General features: G+C 40.5%; 2 protein-coding genes across 2 annotated transcripts in view; both read right to left on the bottom strand.

The window, feature by feature from the left end:
- The window catches only part of LOC128648353 (caspase recruitment domain-containing protein 8), a gene marked incomplete at its 3' end in the record, with an annotated part of 368,408 nt that extends 342,116 nt beyond the window's left edge, over window positions 1–26,292 (bottom strand). The window contains 2 exon segments of the mRNA XM_053700953.1: window positions 18,148–18,194; window positions 26,090–26,292. Of these exon segments, the coding sequence (XP_053556928.1) occupies window positions 18,148–18,154 (7 nt within the window).
- LOC128650465 (serine-rich adhesin for platelets-like) overlaps window positions 18,344–26,546 on the bottom strand; it is an 89,925-nt gene continuing 81,722 nt past the window's right edge. The window contains 6 exon segments of the mRNA XM_053704418.1: window positions 18,344–20,661; window positions 20,881–21,573; window positions 21,688–22,548; window positions 22,701–22,942; window positions 23,240–24,021; window positions 24,024–24,062. Of these exon segments, the coding sequence (XP_053560393.1) occupies window positions 18,344–20,661; window positions 20,881–21,573; window positions 21,688–22,548; window positions 22,701–22,942; window positions 23,240–24,021; window positions 24,024–24,062 (4,935 nt within the window).

The raw sequence follows: 26,546 nt of genomic DNA, 5'->3' as shown, positions 1-26,546 counted from the left end.
ATTACACTTCTGTGTCATCATTACATGTGTCACTATTTCACGTGTGTCACCATTGCGTATCACTATTTCACATCTGTGTCACCATTGCGTATCACTATTTCACGTCTGTGTTACCATTACATGTGTCACTATTTCACATCTGTGTCATCATTACATGTGTCACTATTTCACGTCTGTGTCACCATTACACTTCTGTGTCATTACAATGTGTCACTATTTCACATCTGTGTCATCATTACATTTGTCACTATTTCACATCTGTGTCACCATTATATGTGTCACTATTTCATGTGTCTGTCACCGTTACACTTCTGTGTCATCATTACATGTGTCACCATTACACTTCTGTGTCACCATTACATGTGTCACTATTTCACGTCTGTGTCACCATTACATGTGTCACTATTTCACGTCTGTGTCACCATTACACTTCTGTGTCATCATTACATGTGTCACCAATAAACTTCTGTGACACATGTAATGATGACACAGAAGTGTAAGGATGACACAGACATGAAATAGTGACACATGTAATGGTGACACACACATGAAAAAGTGACACATGTAATGGTGACAGACGTGAAATAGTGACACATGTAATGATGACACTGAAGTGTAATGGTGACACAGACGTGAAATAGTGACACATGTAATGGTGACACAGAAGTGTAATGGTGACACAATTTCATGTCTGTGTCACCATTACATGTGTCACTATTTCACATCTGTGTCACCATTGCGCGTCACTATTTCACGTCTGTGTCACCATTACACTTCTGTGTCATCATTACATGTGTCACTATTTCACGTCTGTGTCACCATTACACTTCTGTGTCATCATTACATGTGTAACTATTTCACATCTGTGTCATCATTACATGGGTCACTATTTCACATTTGTGTCACCGTTACACTTCTGTGTCATCATTACATGTGTCACTATTTCACATCTGTGTCACCGTTACACTTCTGTGTCATCATTACATGTGTCACTATTTCACGTCTGTGTCACTGTTACACTTCTGTGTCATCATTACATGTGTCGCTATTTCACATCTGTGTCACCGTTACACTTCTGTGTCATCATTACATGTGTCACTATTTCACGTCTGTGTCACTGTTACACTTCTGTGTCATCATTACATGTGTCGCTATTTCACATCTGTGTCACCGTTACACTTCTGTGTCATCATTACATGTGTCACTATTTCACGTCTGTGTCATCATTACATGTGTCACTATTTCATGTCTGTGTCACCATTACACTTCTGTGTCATCATTACATGTGTCACTATTTCACGTGTGTCACCATTACATGTGTCACTATTTCACATCTGTGTCACCATTACATGTGTCACTATTTCACGTCTGTGTCACTGTTACACTTCTGTGTCATCATTACATTTGTCACTATTTCACATCTGTGTCACCATTATATGTGTCACTATTTCATGTGTCTGTCACCGTTACACTTCTGTGTAATGATTACATGTGTCACCATTACACTTCTGTGTCATCATTACATGTGTCACCAATAAACTTCTGTGACACATGTAATGATGACACAGAAGTGTAAGGATGACACAGACATGAAATAGTGACACATGTAATGGTGACAGACGTGAAATAGTGACACATGTAATGACACAGAAGTGTAATGGTGACACAGATGTGAAATAGTGACACATGTAATGGTGACACAGACATGAAATAGTGACACATGTAATGGTGACACAGAAGTGTAATGGTGACACAATTTCATGTCTGTGTCACCATTACATGTGTCACTATTTCACATCTGTATCACCATTACACTTCTGTGTCATCATTAGATGTGTCACTATTTCACATCTGTGTCACCATTACACTTCTGTGTCACCATTACATGTGTCACTATTTCACATCTGTGTCACCATTACACTTCTGTGTCATCATTACATGTGTCACTATTTCACATCGTGTCACCATTACATGTGTCACTATTTCACGTCTATGTCATCATTACATGTGTCACTATTTCACGTGTGTGTCACCATTACACTTCTGTGTCATCATTACATGTGTCACTATTTCACATCTGTGTCACCATTACACTTCTGTGTCATCATTACATGTGTCACTATTTCACATCTGTGTCACCATTACATGTGTCGCTATTTCACGTGTGTGTCACCATTACACTTCTGTGTCATCATTACATGTGCCACTATTTCACGTCTGTGTCACCATTACATGTGTCACTATTTGTCGGCTGTGTCACCATTACATGTGTTACTATTTCACGTCTGTGTCACCATTACATGTGTCACTATTTGTCGGCTGTGTCACCATTACATGTGTCACTATTTCACATCTGTGTCACCGTTACACTTCTGTGTCATCATTACATGTGTCACTATTTCATGTCTGTGTCACCATTACATGTGTCACTATTTCACGTCTGTGTCACCATTACATGTGTCACGATTTCACGTCTGTGTCACCATTACATGTGTCACTATTTCACATCTGTGTCACCATTACACTTCTGTGTCATCATTACATGTGTCACTATTTCACGTCTGTCACCATTACATGTGTCACTATTTCATGTCTGTGTCACCATTACATGTGTCACTATTTCATGTCTGTGTCACCATTACATGTGTCACTATTTCATGTCTGTGTCACCCTTACACTTCTGTGTCATCATTACATGTGTCACTATTTCATATCTGTGTCACCATTACACTTCTGTGTCACCATTACATGTGTCACTATTTCACGTCTGTGTCACCATTACATGTGTCACTATTTCATGTGTGTGTCACCATTACATGTGTCACTATTTCATGTCTGTGTCATCCTTACACTTCTGTGTCATCATTACATGTGTCACTATTTCATGTCTGTGTCACCATTACATGTGTCACTATTTCACGTCTGTGTCACCATTACATGTGTCACGATTTCACGTCTGTGTCACCATTACATGTGTCACTATTTCACATCTGTGTCACCATTACACTTCTGTGTCATCATTACATGTGTCACTATTTCACGTCTGTCACCATTACATGTGTCACTATTTCATGTCTGTGTCACCATTACATGTGTCACTATTTCATGTCTGTGTCACCATTACATGTGTCACTATTTCATGTCTGTGTCACCCTTACACTTCTGTGTCATCATTACATGTGTCACTATTTCATATCTGTGTCACCATTACACTTCTGTGTCACCATTACATGTGTCACTATTTCACGTCTGTGTCACCATTACATGTGTCACTATTTCACGTCTGTGTCACCATTACGTGTCACTATTTCACATCTGTCACCATTACATGTGTCACTATTTCACATCTGTGTCATCATTACACTTCTGTGTCATCATTACATGTGTCACCATTACACTTCTGTGTCATCATTTCGTGTCATTATTTCACGTCTGTGTCACCATTACATGTGTCACTATTTTACATGTGTCACCATTACATGTGTCACTATTTCACGTCTGTCACCATTACATGTGTCACTATTTCACGTCTGTCACCATTACATGTGTCACTATTTCACATCTGTGTCACTATTTCATGTCTGTGTCACCATTACACTTCTGTGTCATCATTAAATGTGTTACTATTTCACGTCTGTGTCATTATTACATGTGTCACTATTTCACGTCTGTGCCACCATTACACTTCTGTGTCATCATTACATGTGTCACTATTTCCCGTCTGTGTCACCATTACACATCTGTGACACCATTACATGTGTCACTATTTCATGTCTGTGTCACCATTACATGTGCAACTATTTCACGTCTGTGTCACCATTACACTTCTGTGTCATCATTACATGTGTCACTATTTCACGTCTGTGTCACCATTACACTTCTGTGTCACCATTACATGTGTCACTATTTCACATCTGTCATCATTACATGTGGCACTATTTCACGTCTGTGTCACCATTACATGTGTCACTATTTCACATCTGTGTCACCATTACATGCGTCACTATTTCACTTCTGTGTCACTATTTCACGTCTGTGTCATCATTACATGTGTCACTATTTCACGTCTGTGTCACCATTACACTTCTGTGTCACCATTACATGTGTCACTATTTCACGTCTGTGTCATCATTACATGTGTCACTATTTCACGTCTGTGTCATCATTACATGTGTCACTATTTCACGTCTGTGTCACCATTACACTTCTGTGTCACCATTACATGTGTCACTATTTCACGTCTGTGTCATCATTACATGTGTCACTATTTCACGTCTGTGTCACCATTACACTTCTGTGTCACCATTACATGTGTCACTATTTCATGTCTGTGTCACCATTACACTTGTCACTATTTCACGTCTGTGTCACTATTACATGTGCAAAACAGAATGAGAAGCAGTCTGCCAGGAACGAACAGCAGCATCAATAGCTTGTTCTATGGCCCGGTTGCCACCTGGGAGTAGCTTCTTTCTGCCCAATTGTGCTTTTCACAGAGGAAAACTTTCCTGTAGTATATCAGTCTGATCCCGCCGACATGGTCAGTCCAGCCCCAAAATACCAGGCAATTCTCCTCTGAACAAGGAACATGACAACCCCAGACGATCGTTTCGGCCTCCTTTGGGCCTCGTCAGTGAAGTGCAAAAAAGCATAGTGTGCAAAAAGAGACTGCACCTTGAGTGGCACTGGCCTTGTGGACAAGCATGGAAGTTTTTCTAGCTATTGTTCTGCCTCAGTGAGTGCGTCTCTCTATTTTCTTGTTTTTATGCAAATTGCTCTTAGGTCTCACTAAGAGTAAAAGGGGGAAACCAGACGTGGACTCCTTGCACACATGCCCTTAGAGAGATGCGACTGCACCTCACTGATGAGGCCCAAGAGAGGCCGAAACGTACATCTGGGGTTGTTGTTTGTCTTGTTCAGAGAAGAATTGCCTGGGATTTTGGTGCTGGACTGTCATTGGGCAGATCAGACTGATATGCTACAGGATATTTTTTCTCTGTGAAAAGGCATAGTGTGCAAAAAGAGACTGCACCCTGAGTGGCACTGGCCTTGTGGACAAGCACGGAAGTTTTTCTAGCTATTGTTCTGTCTCAGTGAGTGCGTCTCTCTATTTTCTTGATTTCATTATTACATGTGTCACTATTTCACTTCTGTGTCATCATTACATGTGTCACTATTTCACTTCTGTGTCATCATTACATGTGTCACTATTTCACTTCTGTGTCATCATTACATGTGTCACTATTTCACTTCTGTGTCATCATTACATGTGTCACTATTTCACTTCTGTGTCATCATTACATGTGTCACTTTTTCACATCTGTGTCACCATTACACTTCTGTGTCATCATTACATGTGTCACTATTTCACATCTGTGTCACCATTACACTTCTGTGTCATCATTACATGTGTCACTATTTCACATCTGTGTCATCATTACACTTCTGTGTCATCATTACATGTGTAACTATTTCACGTCTGTGTCACCATTACACTTCTGTGTCATCATTACATGTGTCACTATTTCACATCTGTGTCACCATTACACTTCTGTGTCATCATTACATGTGTCACTATTTCACATCTGTGTCATCATTACATGTGTCACTATTTCACATCTGTGTCACCATTACACTTCTGTGTCATCATTACATGTGTCACTATTTCACATCTGTGTCACCATTATACTTCTGTGTCATTATTACGTGTCACTATTTCACATCTGTGTCACCATTACACTTCTGTGTCATTATTACGTGTCACTATTTGACTTCTGTGTCATCATTATATGTGTCACTTTTTCACTTCTGTGTCATCATTACATGTGTCACTTTCTGACATCTGTGTCACCATTACACTTCTGTGTCATCATTACATGTGTCACTTTCTGACATCTGTGTCACCATTACACTTCTGTGTCATCATTACATGTGTCACTATTTCACATCTGTGTCACTATTACACTTCTGTGTCGTCATTACGTGTCACTATTTCACTTCTGTGTCATCATTACATGTGTCACTTTTTCACATCTGTGTCACCATTACACTTCTGTGTCATCATTACATGTGTCACTATTTCACATCTGTGTCACTATTACACTTCTGTGTCATCATTACGTGTCACTATTTCCCTTCTGTGTCATCATTACATGTGTCACTTTTTCACATCTGTGTCACCATTACACTTCTGTGTCATCATTACATGTGTCACTATTTCACATCTGTGTCACTATTATACTTCTGTGTCATCATTACGTGTCACTATTTCACTTCTGTGTCATCATTACGTGTCACTATTTCCCTTCTGTGTCATCATTACATGTGTCACTTTTTCACATCTGTGTCACCATTACACTTCTGTCATCATTACATGTCACTATTTCATGTCTGTGTCACCATTACACGTCTATGTCACCGTTACATGTGTCATCATTACGTGTCACTATTTTCCTTCTGTGTCATCATTACATGTGTCACTTTTTCACATCTGTGTCACCATTACACTTCTGTCATCATTACATGTCACTATTTCATGTCAGTGTCACTATTACACGTCTGTGTCATAATTACATGGCTGTCACTATTTCACATCTGTGTCACTGTTACGCATGTGTGTCATTATTACATGACTGTCACTATTTCATGTCAGTGTCACCTTTATATGTCCGTGTCAATGTTACACATCTGTGTCATCATTACATGTGTCACTATTAAATATCTGTGTCACTAATACAATTGTTTGTCACTGTTCTATTTGAATCACAAGTCTAGGTCTATGTATGTGTTACCATTACAGATCGGTGTCACTAATACAATTGTATGTCACTATTCTATCTGAATCAGATGTCTAGGTCTCTGTTCTTTGTCACTATTACTTCTCTGTGTCACTAATACAACTGTACGTCACTATTCTATGTGAATAACAAGTCTATGTCTGAGTTCTGTGTCACTAATATAACTGTACGTCACTATTCTATCTGAATCACAAGTCTAGGTCTCTGTTCTGTGTCACTATTACAGATCTGTGTCACTAATACAACTGTATGCCACTATTATATCTGAATCACAAGTCTAAGTCTGTGTCACTATTACAGATCAGTGTCACTAATACAACTGTATGTCACTATTATTATAGGATACTTTGTTTCAAGTTCAGCTGTGCAATTGAGATCTTATCTTAGGCAACTATATATCAAATGTAGAGGTATATTGGTGCGATTTTTATCACACTATAATATAAGTATACAAATTAGTACCTTGAAGTGTATCTGTTTGATATCACTTTTGTGAGATAATTGCGGTTAAATAAACGCCGCTATGCCAGTGTTTTAATTAAGTTTCAAGATCAAGCTGGTGGCAGTTCTATATGAGCTGCTGGCGGTTAAATAAATGCCGCTTTGGTTTCCTCTTATTAGGTGGGCTTATCTGTTTGCTGCGAGAAAATTCACTTTTATATAAGTGTTTGGGTAGTTGTCGTGGCCGCTCAGTTACCTTATCCTTTGTCGGTCAGTGACCGATCACGCTCTTAAGGGTTTCTTGGTGGGATCTTCGTTGCGGTTAAGTGCTAACCGTTTGCTGATGTTTTTTAAGTATCTCCGTTTTTTCTATTCTGTGGATTGTCTGTCGGTCAGTGACCGATCATGATGGTATGGTTGTTGGATAACCTCCTGATGTGGAATTTTTGCGTGCCTTTCCGGTCTGTTGTTCCCAGGTTTCTTAGATGTCGGTCAGTGACCGATCTGGGTGCTGAAATGTGGTTGTTGGGATAAGTAGAAAAAGGATTTCTAGTTATCAATGTGATCTTTGCGGTTAAATATATGCCGCTCAGTGGGAACTTGAATATTTCAACTGGGTATAGCTGGTATTCACTTTGTCTTCTCAAATCCTGTGCAGGTGTGCTCTGGTATCAACATGTTTCGGCTGGACAGCCTTTTTCAAGATACCAGATGTGGGGATTCAAAGGCTATTTAAAGCCTCTCTAATTTAGCAATAAATCACTAATTGATGATATACATAAAATCAAAAAAATTATAGTTGCCTAAGATAAAATCTCAATTGCATAGCTGAACTTGAAACAAAGTATCCTATATGAACTATACAGCAACTATTGTTTTATCCACTATAAAATTGTATCTACAAACATTCTGTTAGAAATTACAACTTGTGATAAACCCAAAACTGTATAAATTATAAGATTTCAACGTTATTATTTTAATTTAATTTATTTTTTATATATTATGTACATTTTTATACATAGAGACACCGGTGTCATTTTTAAACTTTGAAAGAATTGTAATAATTTTTGTTTAACTGTACTTTTAGCATCACTACTATTGGGTAAATTTACCATAATCAAATAAAGGATCATATTTATTTCTTAAATAGTTTCGACATCCATTTTTTTCCAAAAGAGAATATAAAATTAGGACTCATCAAAACATTAACATATATTGAGCCCACATATTATCACACATATTTACAGTAAGACACATTGGGAATAGCAACTTGTTTTGCGCCACCTACTACAACTAACTATAACTCTTTAAACTTTGGGATAAAGTTTACTTCAGGTGTGCTAGATTCCCCACCAGCTAGACAGTCTAAACCTACCAAACATAACCCCTAATCTGCCCCCCCCCCACAACATCGCCACCTATAATAAATGTATTAAACCCTATCCTGCCGATCCCGGACCCCGCCGCAACTAAATAAATTGTTTAACCCCTAAACCGCCACTCCCGGACCCCGCCGCCACCTATATTAAACTTATTAACCCCTAATCTGCCCCCCCTACACCGTCGCCACCTATAATAAATTTATTAACCCCTATCCTGCCCCCCCTACACCGTCGCCACCTATAATAAATTTATTAACCCCTATCCTGCCCCCCCTACACCGTCGCCACCTATAATAAATTTATTAACTCCTATCCTGCCCCCCCTACACCGTCGCCACCTATAAAAAATGTATTAACCCCTATCCTGCCCCCCTACACCGTCGCCACCTATAATAAATTTATTAACCCCTATCCTGCCCCCCCTACACTGCCGCAACTATAATAAATATGTTAACACCTAAACCTAAGTCTAACCCTAACACCCACCTAACTTAAATATTAATTAAATACATCTAAATATTATAACTCTTATTAACTAAATTAATCCTATTTAAAACTAAATACTTACCTTTAAAATAAACCCTAATATAGCTACAATATAAATAATTGTATCTATCTTAGGATTTATTTTTATTTTACAGGCAAATTTCAATTTATTTTAACTAGGTACAATAGCTACCTAGTTAAAATAAAGACAAATTTACCTGTAAAATAAATCCTAACCTAAGTTTCAATTACACCTAACACTACACTATCATTAAATAAATTATTCCTATTTAAAACTAAATACTTACCTGTAAAATATAGCTACAATGTAATTAATAATTACATTGTAGCTATTTTAGGATTTATATTTATTTTACAGGTAACTTTGTATTTATTTTAGCTAGTTCGAATAGTTATTAAATAGTTATTAACTATTTAATAACTACCTAGCTAAAAGAAATACAAAATTACCTGTAAAATAAATCCTAAGTTACAATTAAACCTAGCACTACACTATCATTAAATTAATTAAATAAATTAGCTACAAATAACTACAATTAAATACAATTAAATAAACTAACTAAGTTACAAAAAATAAAAAGTTACAAACATTTAAAAAAAGATTACAACAATTTTAAGCTACTTACACCTAATCTAAGCCCCCTAATAAAATAACAAAGCCCCCCAAAATAAAAAAAATGCCCTACCCTATTCTACATTAAAAAGTTAACAGCTCTATTACCTTACCAGCCCTTAAAAGGGCCTTTTGCGGGGCATGCGCCAAAGAAATCAGCTCTTTTGCCTGTAAAAAAAAAAAATTACAACCCCCCCCAACATTAAAACCCACCACCCACACACCCCTACTCTAACCCAAATCCCCCTTAAATAAACCTAACACTACCCCCCTGAAGATCATCTTACCTTTAGCCGTCTTCAGCCAGCCGACCAACAATGGAACAGAAGAGGACATCCGCAGCGGCCGAAGTCCTCATCCAAGGGGCGCTGAAGAAGTCTTCCATCCGATTGAAGTCATCATCCAAGGGGCGCTGAAGAGGTCTTCCATCCGATTGAAGTCTTCATCCAGGCGGCGTCTTCAATCTTCATCCGGAGCGGAGCCATCTTCAGATGAGCCGACGCAGAGCCATCTTCTTCCACCGACGACTTCCCGACGAATGACGGTTCCTTTAAGTGACGTCATCCAAGATGGCGTCCCTCGAATTCCGATTGGTTGATAGGATTCTATCAGCCAATTGGAATTAAGGTAGGAAAAATCTGATTGGCTGATTGAATCAGAAAATCAGATTGAAGTTCAATCCGATTGGCTGATCCAGTCAGATTGAGCTCGCATTCTATTGGCTGATCGGAACAGCCAATAGAATGGAATGCGAGCTCAATCTGATTGGCTGATTCAATCAGCCAATCAGATTTTTCCTACCTTAATTCCGATTGGCTGATAGAATCCTATCAGCCAATAGGAATTCGAGGGACGCCATCTTGGATGACGTCACTTAAAGGAACCGTCATTCGTCGGGAAGTCGTCGGTGGAAGAAGATGGCTCCGCGTCGGCTCGTCTGAAGATGGCTCCGCTCCGCTCCGGATGAAGATTCAAGACGCCGCCTGGATGAAGACTTCAATCGGATGGAAGACCTCTTCAGCGCCCCTTGGATGATGACTTCGGCCGCTGCGGATGTCCTCTTCTGTTCCATCGGTAGTCGGCTGGCTGAAGACGGCTAAAGGTAGGATGATCTTCAGGGGGGTAGTGTTAGGTTTATTTAAGGGGGGTTTGGGTTAGAGTAGGGGTGTGTGGGTGGTGGGTTTTAATGTTGGGGGGGTTGTAATTTTTTTTTACAGGCAAAAGACCTGATTTCTTTGGGGCATGCCCTGAAAAAAGGCCCTTTTAAGGGCTGGTAAGGTAATAGACCTGTTAACCTTTTAATGTAGAATAGGGTAGGGCATTTTTTTATTTTGGGGGGCTTTGTTATTTTATTATGGGGCTTAGATTAGGTGTAAAAAGCTTAAAATTATAATATTTTTTAAATGTTTGTAACTTTTTATTTTTTGTACTTTAGTTAGTTTATTTAATTGTATTTAATTGTAGTTATTTGTAGCTAATTTATTTAACTAATTTAATGATAGTGTAGTGTTAGGTTTAATTGTAACTTAGGTTAGGATTTATTTTACAGGTAATTTTGTATTTCTTTTAGCTAGGTAGTTATTAAATAGTTAATAACTATTTAATAACTATTCTAACTAGCTAAAATAAATACAATGTTACCTGTAAATTATTATTAAATTATTAATTACATTGTAGCTATCTTAGGGTTTGTTTTACAGGTAAGTATTTAGTTTTAAATAGGAATAATTTAGTTAATGATAGCGTAGTGTTAGGTGTAATTGTAACATAGGTTAGGATTTATTTTACAGGTAAATTTGTCTTTATTTTAACTAGGTAGCTATTAAATAGTTAATAACTATTTAATAGCTATTGTACCTAGTTAAAGTGTCAGTAAACTTTAAAAATAATGTTATATAATTCTGCACATAGTGCAGAATTATATAACATTACATTAGCCAAACATTTATTAAATATAATTTCCCCTATTAATGTTAAAAAAAACCCGCTGTTTCACAGACCCACGCTGTTTCAGCAGAGAGCGGGTCTGTGAAACAGCTTTTTTTTTTTTTTAAATTAATAGGGGAAATTATGTTTTATAAATGTTTGGCTAATATACGCCTAGATTTAGAGTTCTCCGTTAGCCATCAAAACCAGAGTTAGGGGCTCCTAACGCTGGTTGTGGGCTACCGCTGGTATTTAGAGTCAGTCAGGAAAGGGTCTAACGCTCACTTTGCAGCCGCGACTTTTCCATACCGCAGATCCCCCTACGCCATTTGCGTATCCTATCTTTTCAATGGGATCTTCCTAACGCCGGTATTTAGAGTCTTGGCTGAAGTGAGCGTTAGAAATCTAACGACAAAACTCCAGCCGCAGAGAAAAGCCAGGAGTTAAGAGCTTTCTGGGCTAACGCCGGTTCATAAAGCTCTTAACTACTGTGCTCTAAAGTACACTAACACCCATAAACTACCTATGTACCCCTAAACCGAGGCCCCCCACATCGCCGCCACTATAATATTTTTTTTTAACCCCTAATCTGCCGACCGCACACCGCCGCAACCTACATTATCCCTATGTACCCCTAATCTGCTGCCCCTAACACCGCCGACCCCTATATTATATTTATTAACCCCTAATCTGCCCCCCCCAACGTCGCCGCTACCTACCTACAATTATTAACCCCTAATCTGCCGACCGGACCTCACCGCTACTCTAATAAATTTATTAACCCCTAAAGCTAAGTCTAACCCTAACACTAACACCCCCCTAAGTTAAATATAATTTTTATCTAACAAAATAAAATAAATCTTATTAAATAAATTATTCCTATTTAAAGCTAAATACTGCATTCTATTGGTTGATAGGAACAGCCAATAGAATGCAAGCTCAATCTGATTGGCTGATTGGATCAGCCAATCGGATTGAACTTGAATCTGATTGGCTGATTCCATCAGCCAATCAGAATTTTCCTACCTTAATTCTGATTGGCTGATAGAATCCTATCAGCCAATCGGAATTCGAGGGACGCCATCTTGGATGACGTCCCTTAAAGGAACCGTCATTCGTTGGGAAGTCGTCGGCCAGGATGGATGTTCCGCGTCGGCGGGATGAAGATGGATCCGGAAGAAAGAAGATTGAAGATGCCACTTGATAGAAGACTTCAGCCGGATGATGGATCTCTTCAGCCCCCGCTTGGATCAAGACTTCAGCCGGATGATGGATCTCTTCAGCGCCCGCTTGGATCAAGACTTCAGCCGGATGATGGATCTCTTCAGCGCCCGCTTGGATCAAGACTTCAGCCGGATGATGGATCTCTTCAGCGCCCGCTTGGATCAAGACTTCAGCCGGATGATGGATCTCTTCAGCCCGATGATGGACCTCTTCAGCCCCCGCTTGGGCTTGGATGAAGATTTTGGAGCCTCTTCTGGACGGATCGGTGATACCCGGCGTGGTGAAGATAAGGTAGGGAGATCTTCAGGGGCTTAGTGTTAGGTTTATTTAAGGGGGGTTTGGGTTAGATTAGGGGTATGTGGGTGGTGGGTTGTAATGTTGGGGGGGGTATTGTATGTTTTTTTTTTACAGGCAAAAGAGCAGAATTCTTTGGGGCATGCCCCACAAAAGGCCCTTTTAAGGGCTGGTAAGGTAAAAGAGCTTTTCTATTTTTATTTTAGAATAGGGTAGGGCATTTTTTTATTTTGGGGGGCTTTGTTATTTTATTGGGGGCTTAGAGTAGGTGTAATTAGCTTAAAATTATTGTAATATTTTTATAATGTTTGTAAATTATTTTTTTATTTTTTGTAACTTAGTTCTTTTTTTATTTTTTGTACTTTAGTTAGTTTATTTAATTGTATTTATTTGTAGGTATTTGTATGTAATTAATTTATTGATAGTGTAGTGTTAGGTTTAATTGTAACTTAGGTTAGGATTTATTTTACAGGTAATTTTGTAATTATTTTAACTAGGTAGCTATTAAATAGTTATTAACTATTTAATAGCTATTGTACCTGGTTAAAATAAATACAAAGTTACCTGTAAAATAAATATTAATCCCAAAATAGCTACAATATAATTATAATTTATATTGTAGCTATATTAGGGTTTATTTTACAGGTAAGTATTTAGCTTTAAATAGGAATAATTTATTTAATAAGATTTATTTTATTTCGTTAGATAAAAATTATATTTAACTTAGGGGGGTGTTAGGGTTAGACTTAGCTTTAGGGGTTAATAAATTTATTAGAGTAGCGGTGAGGTCCGGTCGGCAGATTAGGGGTTAATACTTAAAGTTAGGTGTCGGTGATGTTAGGGAGGGCAGATTAGGGGTTAATACTATTTATTATAGGGTTATTGAGGCGGGAGTGAGGCGGATTAGGGGTTAATAACTTTATTATAGTAGCGGTGAGGTCCGGTCGGCAGATTAGGGGTTAATAATTGTAGGTAGGTAGCGGCGACATTGGGGGGGCAGATTAGGGGTTAATAAATAAAATATAGGGGTCGGCGGTGTTAGGGGCAGCAGATTAGGGGTTAATAAGTGTAAGGTTAGGGGTGTTTAGACTCGGGGTACATGTTAGGGTGTTCGGTGCAGACTTAGGAAGTGTTTCCCCATAGGAAACAATGGGGCTGCGTTAGGAGCTGAACGCTGCTTTTTTGCAGGTGTTAGATTTTTTTCAAGCTCAAACGGCCCCATTGTTTCCTATGGGGGAATCGTGCACGAGCACGTTTTTGAAGCTGGCCGCGTCCATAAGCACCGCTGGTATTTAGAGTTGCAGTGGCGGCAAATTATGCTCTACGCTCCCTTTTTGGAGCCTAACGCAGCCCTTCTGTGAACTGTAAATACCAGCTGTATTTAAAAGGTGCAGGGGGAAAAAAAGCACGCGTAGCTAACGCACCCCTTTGGCCGCAGAACTCTAAATCTAGCGGATAATGTTATATAATTCTGCACTATGTGCAGAATTATATAACATTATTTTTAAGGTTTACTGTCCCTTTAAAATAAATTGAAATTAGCCTGTAAAATAAAAATAAATCCTAAGATAGCTACAATATAATTATTATTTATATTGTAGCTATATTAGGGTTTATTTTATAGGTAAGTATTTAGTTTTAAATAGGATTAATTTAGTTAATAAGAATAATATTTATTTAGATGTATTTAATTAATATTTAAGATAGGGGGGTGTTAGGGTTAGACTTAGGTTTAGGGGTTAATAATTTTATTATAGTGGCGACGGTGTAGGGGGGGCAGGATAGGGGTTAATAAATTTATTATAGGTGGCGATGGTGTGGGGGGGGCAGGATAGGGGTTAATAAATTTATTATAGGTGGCGACGGTGTAGGGGGGGCAGGATAGGGGTTAATAAATTTATTATAGGCGGCAACGGTGTGGGGGGGGGCAGATTAGGGGTTAATAAGTTTAATATAGGTGGCGGTGGGGTCCGGAAGCGGCGGTTTAGGGGTTAAACAATTTATTTAGTTGCGGCGGGGTCCGGGATCGGCAGGATAGGGGTTAATAAATTTATTATAGGGGGGGCAGGATAGGGGTTACTAGGTATAATGTAGGTGGCGGTGGGCTCCGGGAGCGGCGGTTTAGGGGTTAATACATTTATTATAGTTGCGGCAGGGTCTAGGAGTGGCGGTTTAGGGGTTAATACGTTTATTAGCGTGGCGGTTGGGCTCCGGGAGTGGCGGTTTAGGGGGTAATAACTTTATTTAGTTGCGGCGGTGTAGGGGTGTTTAGACTCGAGGTACATGTTAGGGTGTTAGGCGTTGACAGCTCCCATAGGAATCAATGGGATATCGGGCAGCAGCGAACATGATCTTTCGCTATGGTCAGACTCCCATTGATTCCTATGGGATCCGCCGCCTCCAGGGCGGCGGATTGAAAACCAGGTACGCTGGGCCGGAAAAGTGCAGAGCGTACCTGCTAGTTTTTTGATAACTAGCAAAAGTAGTCAGATTGTGCCGCACTTGTGTGCGGAACATCTGGAGTGACGTAAGAATCAATCTGTGTCGGACTGAGTCCGGCGGATCGAAGTTTACGCCACAAAATTTTACTTTTGCCGTTCTCTAGCCTTTGATAACTAAGGCGAATCAGCCTCGCCACAAATACGCTGCGGAATTCCAGCATATTTGAGGTTGACGGCTTGATAACTAGGGGCCTAGGTCTCTGTTCTGTGTCACTATTACTTCTCTGTGTCACTTATACAACTGTATGTCACTATTCTATCTGAACCACAAGTCTAGGTCTCTGTTCTGTGTCACTATTACTTCTCTGTGTCACTAATACAACTGTATGTCACTATTATATCTGAATCATACATCTAGGTCTGTGTTCTCTGTCACTATTATAGTTCTGTGTCACTAATACAACTGTATGTCACTATTCTATCTGAGTCACAAGTCTAGATCTGTGTCACTAATACAACTGTATGTCACTATTCTATCTGAATCACAAGTCTAGGTCTGTGTTCTGTGTCACTATTACTTCTCTGTGTCACTAATACAACTGTATGTCACTATTCTATCTGAGTCACAAGTCTAGATCTGTGTCACTAATACAACTGTATGTCCCTATTCTATCTGAATCACAAGTCTAGGTCTGTGTTCTGTGTCACTATTACTTCTCTGTGTCACTAATACAACTGTATGTCACTATTCTATCTGAGTCACAAGTCTAGATCTGTGTCACTAATATAACTATGTCACTATTCTATCTTAATCACAAGTCTAGGTCTGTGTCCTGTGTCACTATTACATCTGTGTCACTCATATAACTATGTCACTATTCTATTTGAATCACATGTCTAGGTCTGTGTTCTGTGTCACTAATACAACTGTATGTCACTATTATATCTGAATCACAAGTCTAAATCTGTGTCCTGTCTCACTATTGCAGATCTGTTTCACTCATATAACTGTATGTCACTATTCTATCTGAATTACAAGTCTAGGTCTGTGTTTTGTGTCACTATTACTTATCTGTGTCACTAATACAACTGTATGTCACTATTATATCTGAATCACAAGTCTAGGTCTGTGTTCTATGTCACTATTACTTCTCTGTGTCACTTATATAACTATGTCACTATTCTATCTGAATCACAAGTCTAGGTCTGTGTTCTGTGTCACTATTACAGATCTGTATCACTAATACAACTGTATGTCACTATTCTATCTAAATCGCAAGTCTAGGTCTGTGTTCTGTGTCACTATTACAGATCTGTGTCACTATTACAACTGTATGTCACTATTCTATCTAAATCACAAGTCTAGGTCTGTGTTCTGTGTCACTATTACTTCTCTGTGTCACTAATACAACTGTATGTCACTATTCTATCTAAATCGCAAGTCTAGGTCTGTGTCCTGTGTCACTATTACATATCTGTGTCACTCATATAACTCTATGTCACTATTCTATCTGATACAACAAAGGTTTTTTTTGGTTAAGCACACCACAAAAGGACTGTTTGTTCTTAGCACACATATTGTGGGAGTGCTACTGAAATGACCAAAACAATAACAAGACAACAAAAAGTATCGGTGCACATCCAACCACTAAAGTCCACTCTTAATGGCATATTTGTATATGCTTCTGTCTGTCAAATATACTTACATAGTTCAAATAAAATTGGGATTAACACCTCGCAATAATATTGACTTATATTTATGCTGCAAAAAATTCCCTGTTAAATATGCCTTTAAATTTAAATAAAAACTTCTGTCTGCTAAATATACTTACATAGTTCAAATAAGATTGGGATAAACATCTCACAATAATATTGACTTATATTTATGCTGCAAAAAATTGCCTGTTTAAATTTAAATAAAATAGAAAGCTTCACACTGTGTAGACATGACTTGCTTCAGTGTGGAAACTGGTTAGTGTAGGACCAGTCTAATATGGGACACCTTGTAAGTGGTGACTGGCTTAGCAGAATATGATCATATTGTGTGACTAAGATCCCTATTTTATTTAAATTTAAAGGCATATTTAACAGGCGATTTTTTGCAGCATAAATATAAGTCAATATTATTGCGAGATGTTGATCCCAATCTTATTAGAAGCTATGTAAGTATATTTGACAGACAGAAGCATATACAAATATGCCATGAAAGAGTGGACTTAAGTGGTTGGATGTGCACCGATAATTTTTGTTGTCTTACTATTCTATCTGAATCACACGTTTAGGTCTGTGTTCTGTGTCACTATTACAGATCTGTGTCACTCATATAACTGTATGTCACTATTCTATCTGAATCACAAGTCTAGGTCTGTGTTCTGTGTCACTATTACAGATCTGTGTCACTCATATAACTGTATGTCACTATTCTATCTGAATCACAAGTCTAGGTCTCTGTTCTTTGTCACTATTACAAACAAAACTATTGCTATTCAGATGGTAATTGGGATGATGTAATGGCTACTTACTTGTCATCTTTATTTTGTCACCCAGTAAAATTCAGTGCTCTTTTAACCTGTAAGTGAGAATGGTTTTGTATAAGTGCAGAAGATAAATTATGTAATTTATTACAGAAGTTTATATTTTATGTGTATAAATAACATAACTCAACACAAGACATTTAATAAGCAATATATATTTAATTCATGATAGCGTATATGTGGATTAATTAAATCCTATTAGTATTGCAATATTATTGCTTGTACGAGTGCTGCTGCTTGTACTAGTGCTCCTGCTGCTGCTTGTACTAGTGCTGCTGTTGCCATTTGTACTAGTGCTCCTGCTGCCACTAGTGCTGCTACTGCCGTTTGTACTAGTGCTGCTGTTGCCGCTTGTACTAGTGCTGCTGTTGCCGCTTGTACTAGTGCTCCTGCTGCCGCTTGTAATAGTGCTCCTGCTGCTGCTTGTACTAGTGCTGCTGTTGCTGCTTGTACTAGTGCTCCTGCTGCCGTTTGTAATAGTGCTGAGGTTGCCGCTTGTAATAGTGCTCCTGCTGCCGCTTGTACTAGTGCTTCTGCTGCCGTTTGTAATAGTGCTGCTGTTGCTGCTTGTAATAGTGCTCCTGCTGCCGCTTGTACTAGTGCTGCTGCTGCCGTTTGTACTAGTGCTGCTGCTTGTACTAGTGCTCCTGCTGCCGCTTGTACTAGTGCTCCTGCTGCTGCTTGTACTAGTGCTGCTGCTGCCATTTGTATTAGTGCTCCTGTTGCCGCTTGTAATAGTGCTCCTGCTGCCACTTGTACTAGTGCTGCTGTTGCCGTTTGTACTAGTGCTGCTGTTACTGTTTGTACTAGTGCTGTTGCCGTTTGTACTAGTGCTGCTGCTGCTACTGTTTGTACTAGTGCTGCTGCTGCTACTGTTTGTACTAGTGCTGCTGTTACTGCCTGTACTAGTGCTACTGCCTGTACTAGTGCTGCTGTTACCGTTTGTACTAGTGCTGCTGTTGCCATTTGTATTAGTGCTGCTGTTGCCGTTTGTACTAGTGCTGCTGTTGCCGTTTGTACTAGTGCTCCTGCTGCCGCTTGTACTAGTGCTCCTGCTGCCGTTTGTAATAGTGCTGAGGTTGCTGCTTGTACTAGTGCTCCTGCTGCCGCTTGTACTAGTGCTCCTGCTGCCGTTTGTACTAGTGCTCCTGCTGCCGTTTGTACTAGTGCTGCTGTTGCTGCTTGTAATAGTGCTCCTGCTGCCGCTTGTACTAGTGCTCCTGCTGCCGCTTGTACTAGTGCTGCTGCTGCCGTTTGTACTAGTGCTGCTGCTTGTGCTAGTGCTCCTGCTGCCGCTTGTACTAGTGCTGCTGCTGCCGCTTGTACTAGTGCTGCTGCTGCCGTTTGTACTAGTGCTCCTGCTGCCGATTGTAATAGTGCTCCTGCTGCCACTTGTACTAGTGCTGCTGTTGCCGTTTGTACTAGTGCTGCTGTTACTGTTTGTACTAGTGCTGCTGTTACTGCCTGTACTAGTGCTGCTGTTACTGCCTGTACTAGTGCTGCTGTTGCCGTTTGTACTTGTGCTGCTGCTACTGTTTGTACTAGTGCTGCTGTTACTGCCTGTACTAGTGCTGCTGTTACCGTTTGTACTAGTGCTGCTGTTACTGTTTGTACTAGTGCTGCTGTTGCCGTTTGTATTAGTGCTGCTGTTGCCGTTTGTACTAGTGCTGCTGTTGCCATTTGTACTAGTGCTGCTGTTACTTTTTGTACTAGTGCTGCTGTAGCCGTTTGTACTAGTGCTGCTGCTGCTGCTGCTCGTACTAGTGCTGCTGTTTGTACTAGTGCTGCTGTTACTGTTTGTACTAGTGCTGCTGCTTGTACTAGTGCTACTGCCTGTACTAATACTGCTGTTATTGCCTGTACTAGTGCTGCTGTTGCCATTTGTACTAGTTCTGCTGCTACTGTTTGTACTAGTGCTGCTGCAGCAGTTTGTACTAGTGCTGCTGCTGTTTGTACTAGTGCTGATGTTACTGTTTGTACTAGTGCTACTGCCTGTACTAGTGCTGCTGCTACTGTTTGTACTAGTGCTGCTGTTGCTGTTTGTACTAGTGCTGCTGTTGCTGTTTGTACTAGTGCTGCTGTTGCTGTTTGTACTAGTGCTGCTGCTGCCATTTGTATTAGTGCTCCTGTTGCCGCTTGTAATAGTGCTCCTGCTGCCACTTGTACTAGTGCTGCTGTTGCCGTTTGTACTAGTGCTGCTGTTACTGTTTGTACTAGTGCTGTTGCCGTTTGTACTAGTGCTGCTGCTGCTACTGTTTGTACTAGTGCTGCTGCTGCTACTGTTTGTACTAGTGCTGCTGTTACTGCCTGTACTAGTGCTACTGCCTGTACTAGTGCTACTGCCTGTACTAGTGCTGCTGTTACCGTTTGTACTAGTGCTGCTGTTGCCATTTGTATTAGTGCTGCTGTTGCCGTTTGTACTAGTGCTGCTGTTGCCGTTTGTACTAGTGCTCCTGCTGCCGCTTGTACTAGTGCTCCTGCTGCCGTTTGTAATAGTGCTGAGGTTGCTGCTTGTACTAGTGCTCCTGCTGCCGCTTGTACTAGTGCTCCTGCTGCCGTTTGTAATAGTGCTGAGGTTGCCGCTTGTACTAGTGCTCCTGCTGCCGCTTGTACTAGTGCTCCTGCTGCCGTTTGTACTAGTGCTCCTGCTGACGTTTGTACTAGTGCTGCTGTTGCTGCTTGTAATAGTGCTCCTGCTGCCGCTTGTACTAGTGCTCCTGCTGCCGCTTGTACTAGTGCTGCTGCTGCCGTTTGTACTAGTGCTGCTGCTTGTGCTAGTGCTCCTGCTGCCGCTTGTACTAGTGCTGCTGCTGCCGCTTGTACTAGTGCTGCTGCTGCCGTTTGTACTAGTGCTCCTGCTGCCGATTGTAATAGTGCTCCTGCTGCCACTTGTACTAGTGCTGCTGTTGCTGTTTGTACTAGTGCTGCTGTTGCCGTTTGTACTAGTGCTGCTGTTACTGTTTGTACTAGTGCTGCTGTTACTGCCTGTACTAGTGCTGCTGTTACTGCCTGTACTAGTGCTGCTGTTGCCGTTTGTACTTGTGCTGCTGCTACTGTTTGTACTAGTGCTGCTGTTACTGCCTGTACTAGTGCTGCTGTTACTGCCTGTACTAGTGCTACTGCCTGTACTAGTGCTGCTGTTACCGTTTGTACTAGTGCTGCTGTTACTGTTTGTACTAGTGCTGCTGTTGCCGTTTGTATTAGTGCTGCTGTTGCCGTTTGTACTAGTGCTGCTGTTGCCATTTGTACTAGTGCTGCTGTTACTTTTTGTACTAGTGCTGCTGTAGCCGTTTGTACTAGTGCTGCTGCTGCTCGTACTAGTGCTGCTGTTTGTACTAGTGCTGCTGTTACTGTTTGTACTAGTGCTGCTGCTTGTACTAGTGCTACTGCCTGTACTAATACTGCTGTTATTGCCTGTACTAGTGCTGCTGTTGCCATTTGTACTAGTTCTGCTGCTACTGTTTGTACTAGTGCTGCTGCAGCAGTTTGTACTAGTGCTGCTGCTGTTTGTACTAGTGCTGATGTTACTGTTTGTACTAGTGCTACTGCCTGTACTAGTGCTGCTGCTACTGTTTGTACTAGTGCTGCTGTTGCTGTTTGTACTAGTGCTGCTGTTGCTGTTTGTACTAGTGCTGCTGTTGCTGTTTGTACTAGTGCTGCTGTTGCTGTTTGTACTAGTGCTGCTGTTGCTGTTTGTACTAGTGCTGCTGTTACTGCTTGTACTAGTGCTGCTGTTACTGCTTGTACTAGTGCTGCTGTTACTGTTTGTACTAGTGCTGCTGTTACTGTTTGTACTAGCGCTGCTGTTACTGTTTGTACTAGTGCTACTGTTTGTGCTAGTGCTGCTGTTACGGTTTGTACTAGTGCTGCTGTTACTGTTTGTACTAGTGCTCCTATTACTGCTTGTACTAGTGCTGCTGCTGCTGCTACTGCTTGTACTAGTGCTACTGCCTGTACTAGTGCTGCTGTTACTGTTTGTACTAGTGCTGCTGTTGCTGTTTGTACTAGTGCTGCTGTTGCTGTTTGTACTAGTGCTGATGTTACTGCTTGTACTAGTGCTGATGTTACTGTTTGTACTAGTGCTGCTGTTACTGTTTGTACTAGTGCTGCTGTTACTGTTTGTACTAGTGCTGCTGTTACTGCCTGTACTAGTGCTGTTGTTGCTGTTTGTGCTAGTGCTGCTGCTACTGCCTGTACTAGTGCTGCTGCTTGTACTAGTGCTGCTGTTGCTGCCTGTACTGGTGTTCCTGTTACTGTTTGTACTAGTACTCCTGTTACTGCTTGTACTAGTGTTGCTGTTATTGCTTGTACTAGTGCTGCTGTTACTGTTTGTACTAGTGCTACTGCCTGTACTAGTGCTGCTGTTACTGTTTGTACTAGTGCTACTGCCTGTACTAGTGCTGCTGTTACTGTTTGTACTAGTGCTGCTGTTACTGCTTGTACTAGTGCTGCTGTTAGTGCTTGTACAAGTGCACTGCTTGTACTAGTGCTGCTGCTTGTACTAGTGCTCCTGTTGCTGCTTGTACTAGTGCTGCTGTTGCCATTTGTACTAGTGCTGCTGTTACTGTTTGTACTAGTGCTCCTGCTACTGCTTGTACTAGTGCAGCTGCTTGTACTAGTGCTGCTGCTACTGCTTGTACTAGTTCTGCTGTTACTGTTTGTACTAGTGCTCCTGTTACTGTTTGTACTAGTGCTGCTGTTACTGTTTGTACTAGTGCTGCTGTTACTGCTTGTACTAGTGCTGCTGTTACTGCTTGTACTAGTGCTCCTGTTGCTGCTTGTACTAGTGCTGCTGCTTGTACTAGTGCTGCTGCTTGTACTAGCGTTCCTGTTGCCGTTTGTACTAGCGCTGCTGTTGCCGTTTGTAGTAGCGCTGCTGTTGCCGTTTGTACTAGCGCTGCTGTTGCCGTTTGTACTAGCGCTGCTGTTACTGTTTGTACTAGTGCTGCTGTTACTGTTTGTACTAGTGTTCCTGTTACTGTTTGTACTAGTGCAGCTGCTTGTACTAGTGCTGTTGCTACTGCTTGTACTAGTTCTGCGGTTACCGTTTGTACTAGTGCTCCTGTTACTGTTTGTACTAGTGCTGCTGTTACTGTTTGTACTAGTGCTGCTGTTACTGTTTGTACTAGTGCTCCTGTTACTGTTTGTACTAGTTCTGCTGTTACTGTTTGTACTAGTGCTCCTGTTACTGTTTGTACTAGTGCTGCTGTTACTGTTTGTACTAGTGCTGCTGTTACTGTTTGTACTAGTGCTCCTGTTACTGTTTGTACTAGTGCTGCTGTTACTGTTTGTACTAGTGCTGTTGTTGCTGTTTGTGCTAGTGCTGCTGTTACTGTTTGTACTAGTGCTCCTGCTACTGCTTGTACTAGTGCTGCTGTTACTGTTTGTACTAGTTCTGCTGTTACTGTTTGTACTAGTGCTCCTGTTACTGTTTGTACTAGTGCTGCTGTTACTGTTTGTACTAGTGCTCCTGTTACTGCTTGCACTAGTGCTGATGTTACCTCTTGTACTAGTGCTGCTGTTACTGTTTGTACTAGTGCTGCTGTTACTGCTTGTACTAGTGCTGCTGTTACTGCTTGTACTAGTGCTCCTGTTGCTGCTTGTACTAGTGCTGCTGTTACTGTTTGTACTAGTGCTCCTGTTACTGTTTGTACTAGTGCTGCTGTTACTGTTTGTACTAGTGCTGCTGTTACTGTTTGTACTAGTGCTGCTGTTACTGCTTGTACTAGTGCTGCTGTTACTGCTTGTACTAGTGCTCCTGTTGCTGCTTGTACTAGTGCTGCTGCTTGTACTAGTGCTGCTGCTTGTACTAGCGCTCCTGTTGCTGCTTGTACTAGTGCTCCTGTTACTGTTTGTACTAGTGTTGCTGCCAATATATGTATCAGGACAAAAATTAAAATTATCTGGTCCTTAGCAGGTCTTAAAATGAGGTAAATACAACCTCAGATGAACACCACATGACATATTACACCGTGCCATGATTTATTTAATAAAAATAAAGATTATATATATTACACACAGCGTACTGACCAGTGACACACATTATACATCACCTACTGACCAGTGACACACATTACACACAGCTACTGACCAGTGACACACATTACACACAGCTACTGACCAGTGACACACATTACACACCACCTACTGACCAGTGACACACATTACACACAGTGTACTGACCAGTGACACACATTACACACAGCTACTGACCAGTGACACACATTACACACAGCTACTGACCAGTGACACACATTACACACCACCTACTGACCAGTGACACACATTACACACAGTGTACTGACCAGTGACACACATTACACACAAAAGTAGTAAATGAGTACAGCACCTGTTGGTTCCTTAAAGCAGGATTTAGTTCTGTATGATGCCCGTGGAGAAAGGGTTACTGCCACCCTTACAGCAACATAGACAAATGGAATCCACAGCACCAATTAGGTAAAAGAAAATACCTTTATTTTCACATTACATGCTAATGTGAAAATAAAGGTATTTTCTTTTACCTAATTGGTGCTGTGGATTCCATTTGTTTACACATTACACACAGCGTACTGACCAGTGACACACAGTACACACCACCTACTGACCAGTGACACACATTACACACAGTGTACTGACCAGTGACACACATTACACACAGCGTACTGACCAGCGACAGACATTACACACAGCGTACTGACCAGCGACACACATTACACACAGCGTACTGACAAGTGACACAAATTACACACAGCGTACTGACCAGTGACACACATTACACACAGCGTACTGACCAGTCACCGTTACACACAGAGTACTGACCAGTGACACACATTGCACACTGTATACTGACACACATTACACACTGTACACTGACACACATTACACACTCTATACTGACACACATTACACACTCTATACTGACACACATTACATACTGTATACTGACACACATTGCATACTGTATACTGACACACATTACACACTGTATACTGACACACATTACATACTGTATACTGACACACATTACACACTCTATACTAACACACATTACACACTCTATACTGACACACATTACATACTGTATACTGACACACATTACATACTGTATACTGACACACATTACACCCTCTATACTGACACACATTACACACTCTATACTGACACACATTACACACTCTATACTGACACACATTACACCCTGTATACTGACACACATTACACACTCTATACTGACACACATTACACACTCTATACTGACACACATTACACACTCTATACTGACACACATTACACACTGTATACTGACACACATTACACACTGTATACTGACACACATTACACCCTGTACACTGACACACATTACACACTCTATACTGACACACATTACACACTCTATACTGACACACATTACACACTCTATACTGACACACATTACACACTCTATACTGACACACATTACACACTGTACACTGACACACATTACACACTCTATACTGACACACATTACACACTGTACAATGACACACATTACACACTGTATACTGACACACATTACACCCTGTATACTGACACACATTACACACTCTATACTGACACACATTACACACTCTATACTGACACACATTACACCCTGTATACTGACACACATTACACACTCTATACTGACACACATTACACACTCTATACTGACACACATTACACACTCTATACTGACACACATTACATACTGTATACTGACACACATTACACACTGTATACTGACACACATTACACCCTGCATACTGACACACATTACACACTCTATACTGACACACATTACACACTCTATACTGACACACATTACACACTGTACACTGACACACATTACACACTCTATACTGACACACATTACACACTGTACAATGACACACATTACACACTGTGTACTGACCTGTGAATAACAAAGGAAGTTTGGGGATTTTGAAAGTGAAAGTAAGTTTTAGCACACACAGGACGGCTGACCCCACCCAGTAATTTGTAAAGGAAAGTTTGTATCTAACCGCTTACAGAACCACTGATTACTGCAGGAATGTGAAGGTTAAGCCGCCTGATACAGTACAGCTGTATGATGCTTCCAGGAACTAACATTGTACAGATGTCACGCCACTTACACCCCCTTCCCCTCTCTGACAGCAGCACTGGCCGAACCTATCCCTGTGCTCAGAGTGCACTGCTGCTGTATACAGTACCGTCTGCCACACAGTAATTACATACATTATATACAGTACCGTCTGCCACACAGTAATTACATACATTATATACAGTACAGTATCACACAGTAATAACATTACATACATTATATACAGTACAGTGTCACACAGTAATAACATTACATACATTATATACAG

This window comes from Bombina bombina, chromosome 2, assembly GCF_027579735.1.
Source record: "Bombina bombina isolate aBomBom1 chromosome 2, aBomBom1.pri, whole genome shotgun sequence".
Taxonomy (NCBI): domain Eukaryota; kingdom Metazoa; phylum Chordata; class Amphibia; order Anura; family Bombinatoridae; genus Bombina; species Bombina bombina.
This window is presented reverse-complemented; position numbering and strand designations above follow the sequence as displayed.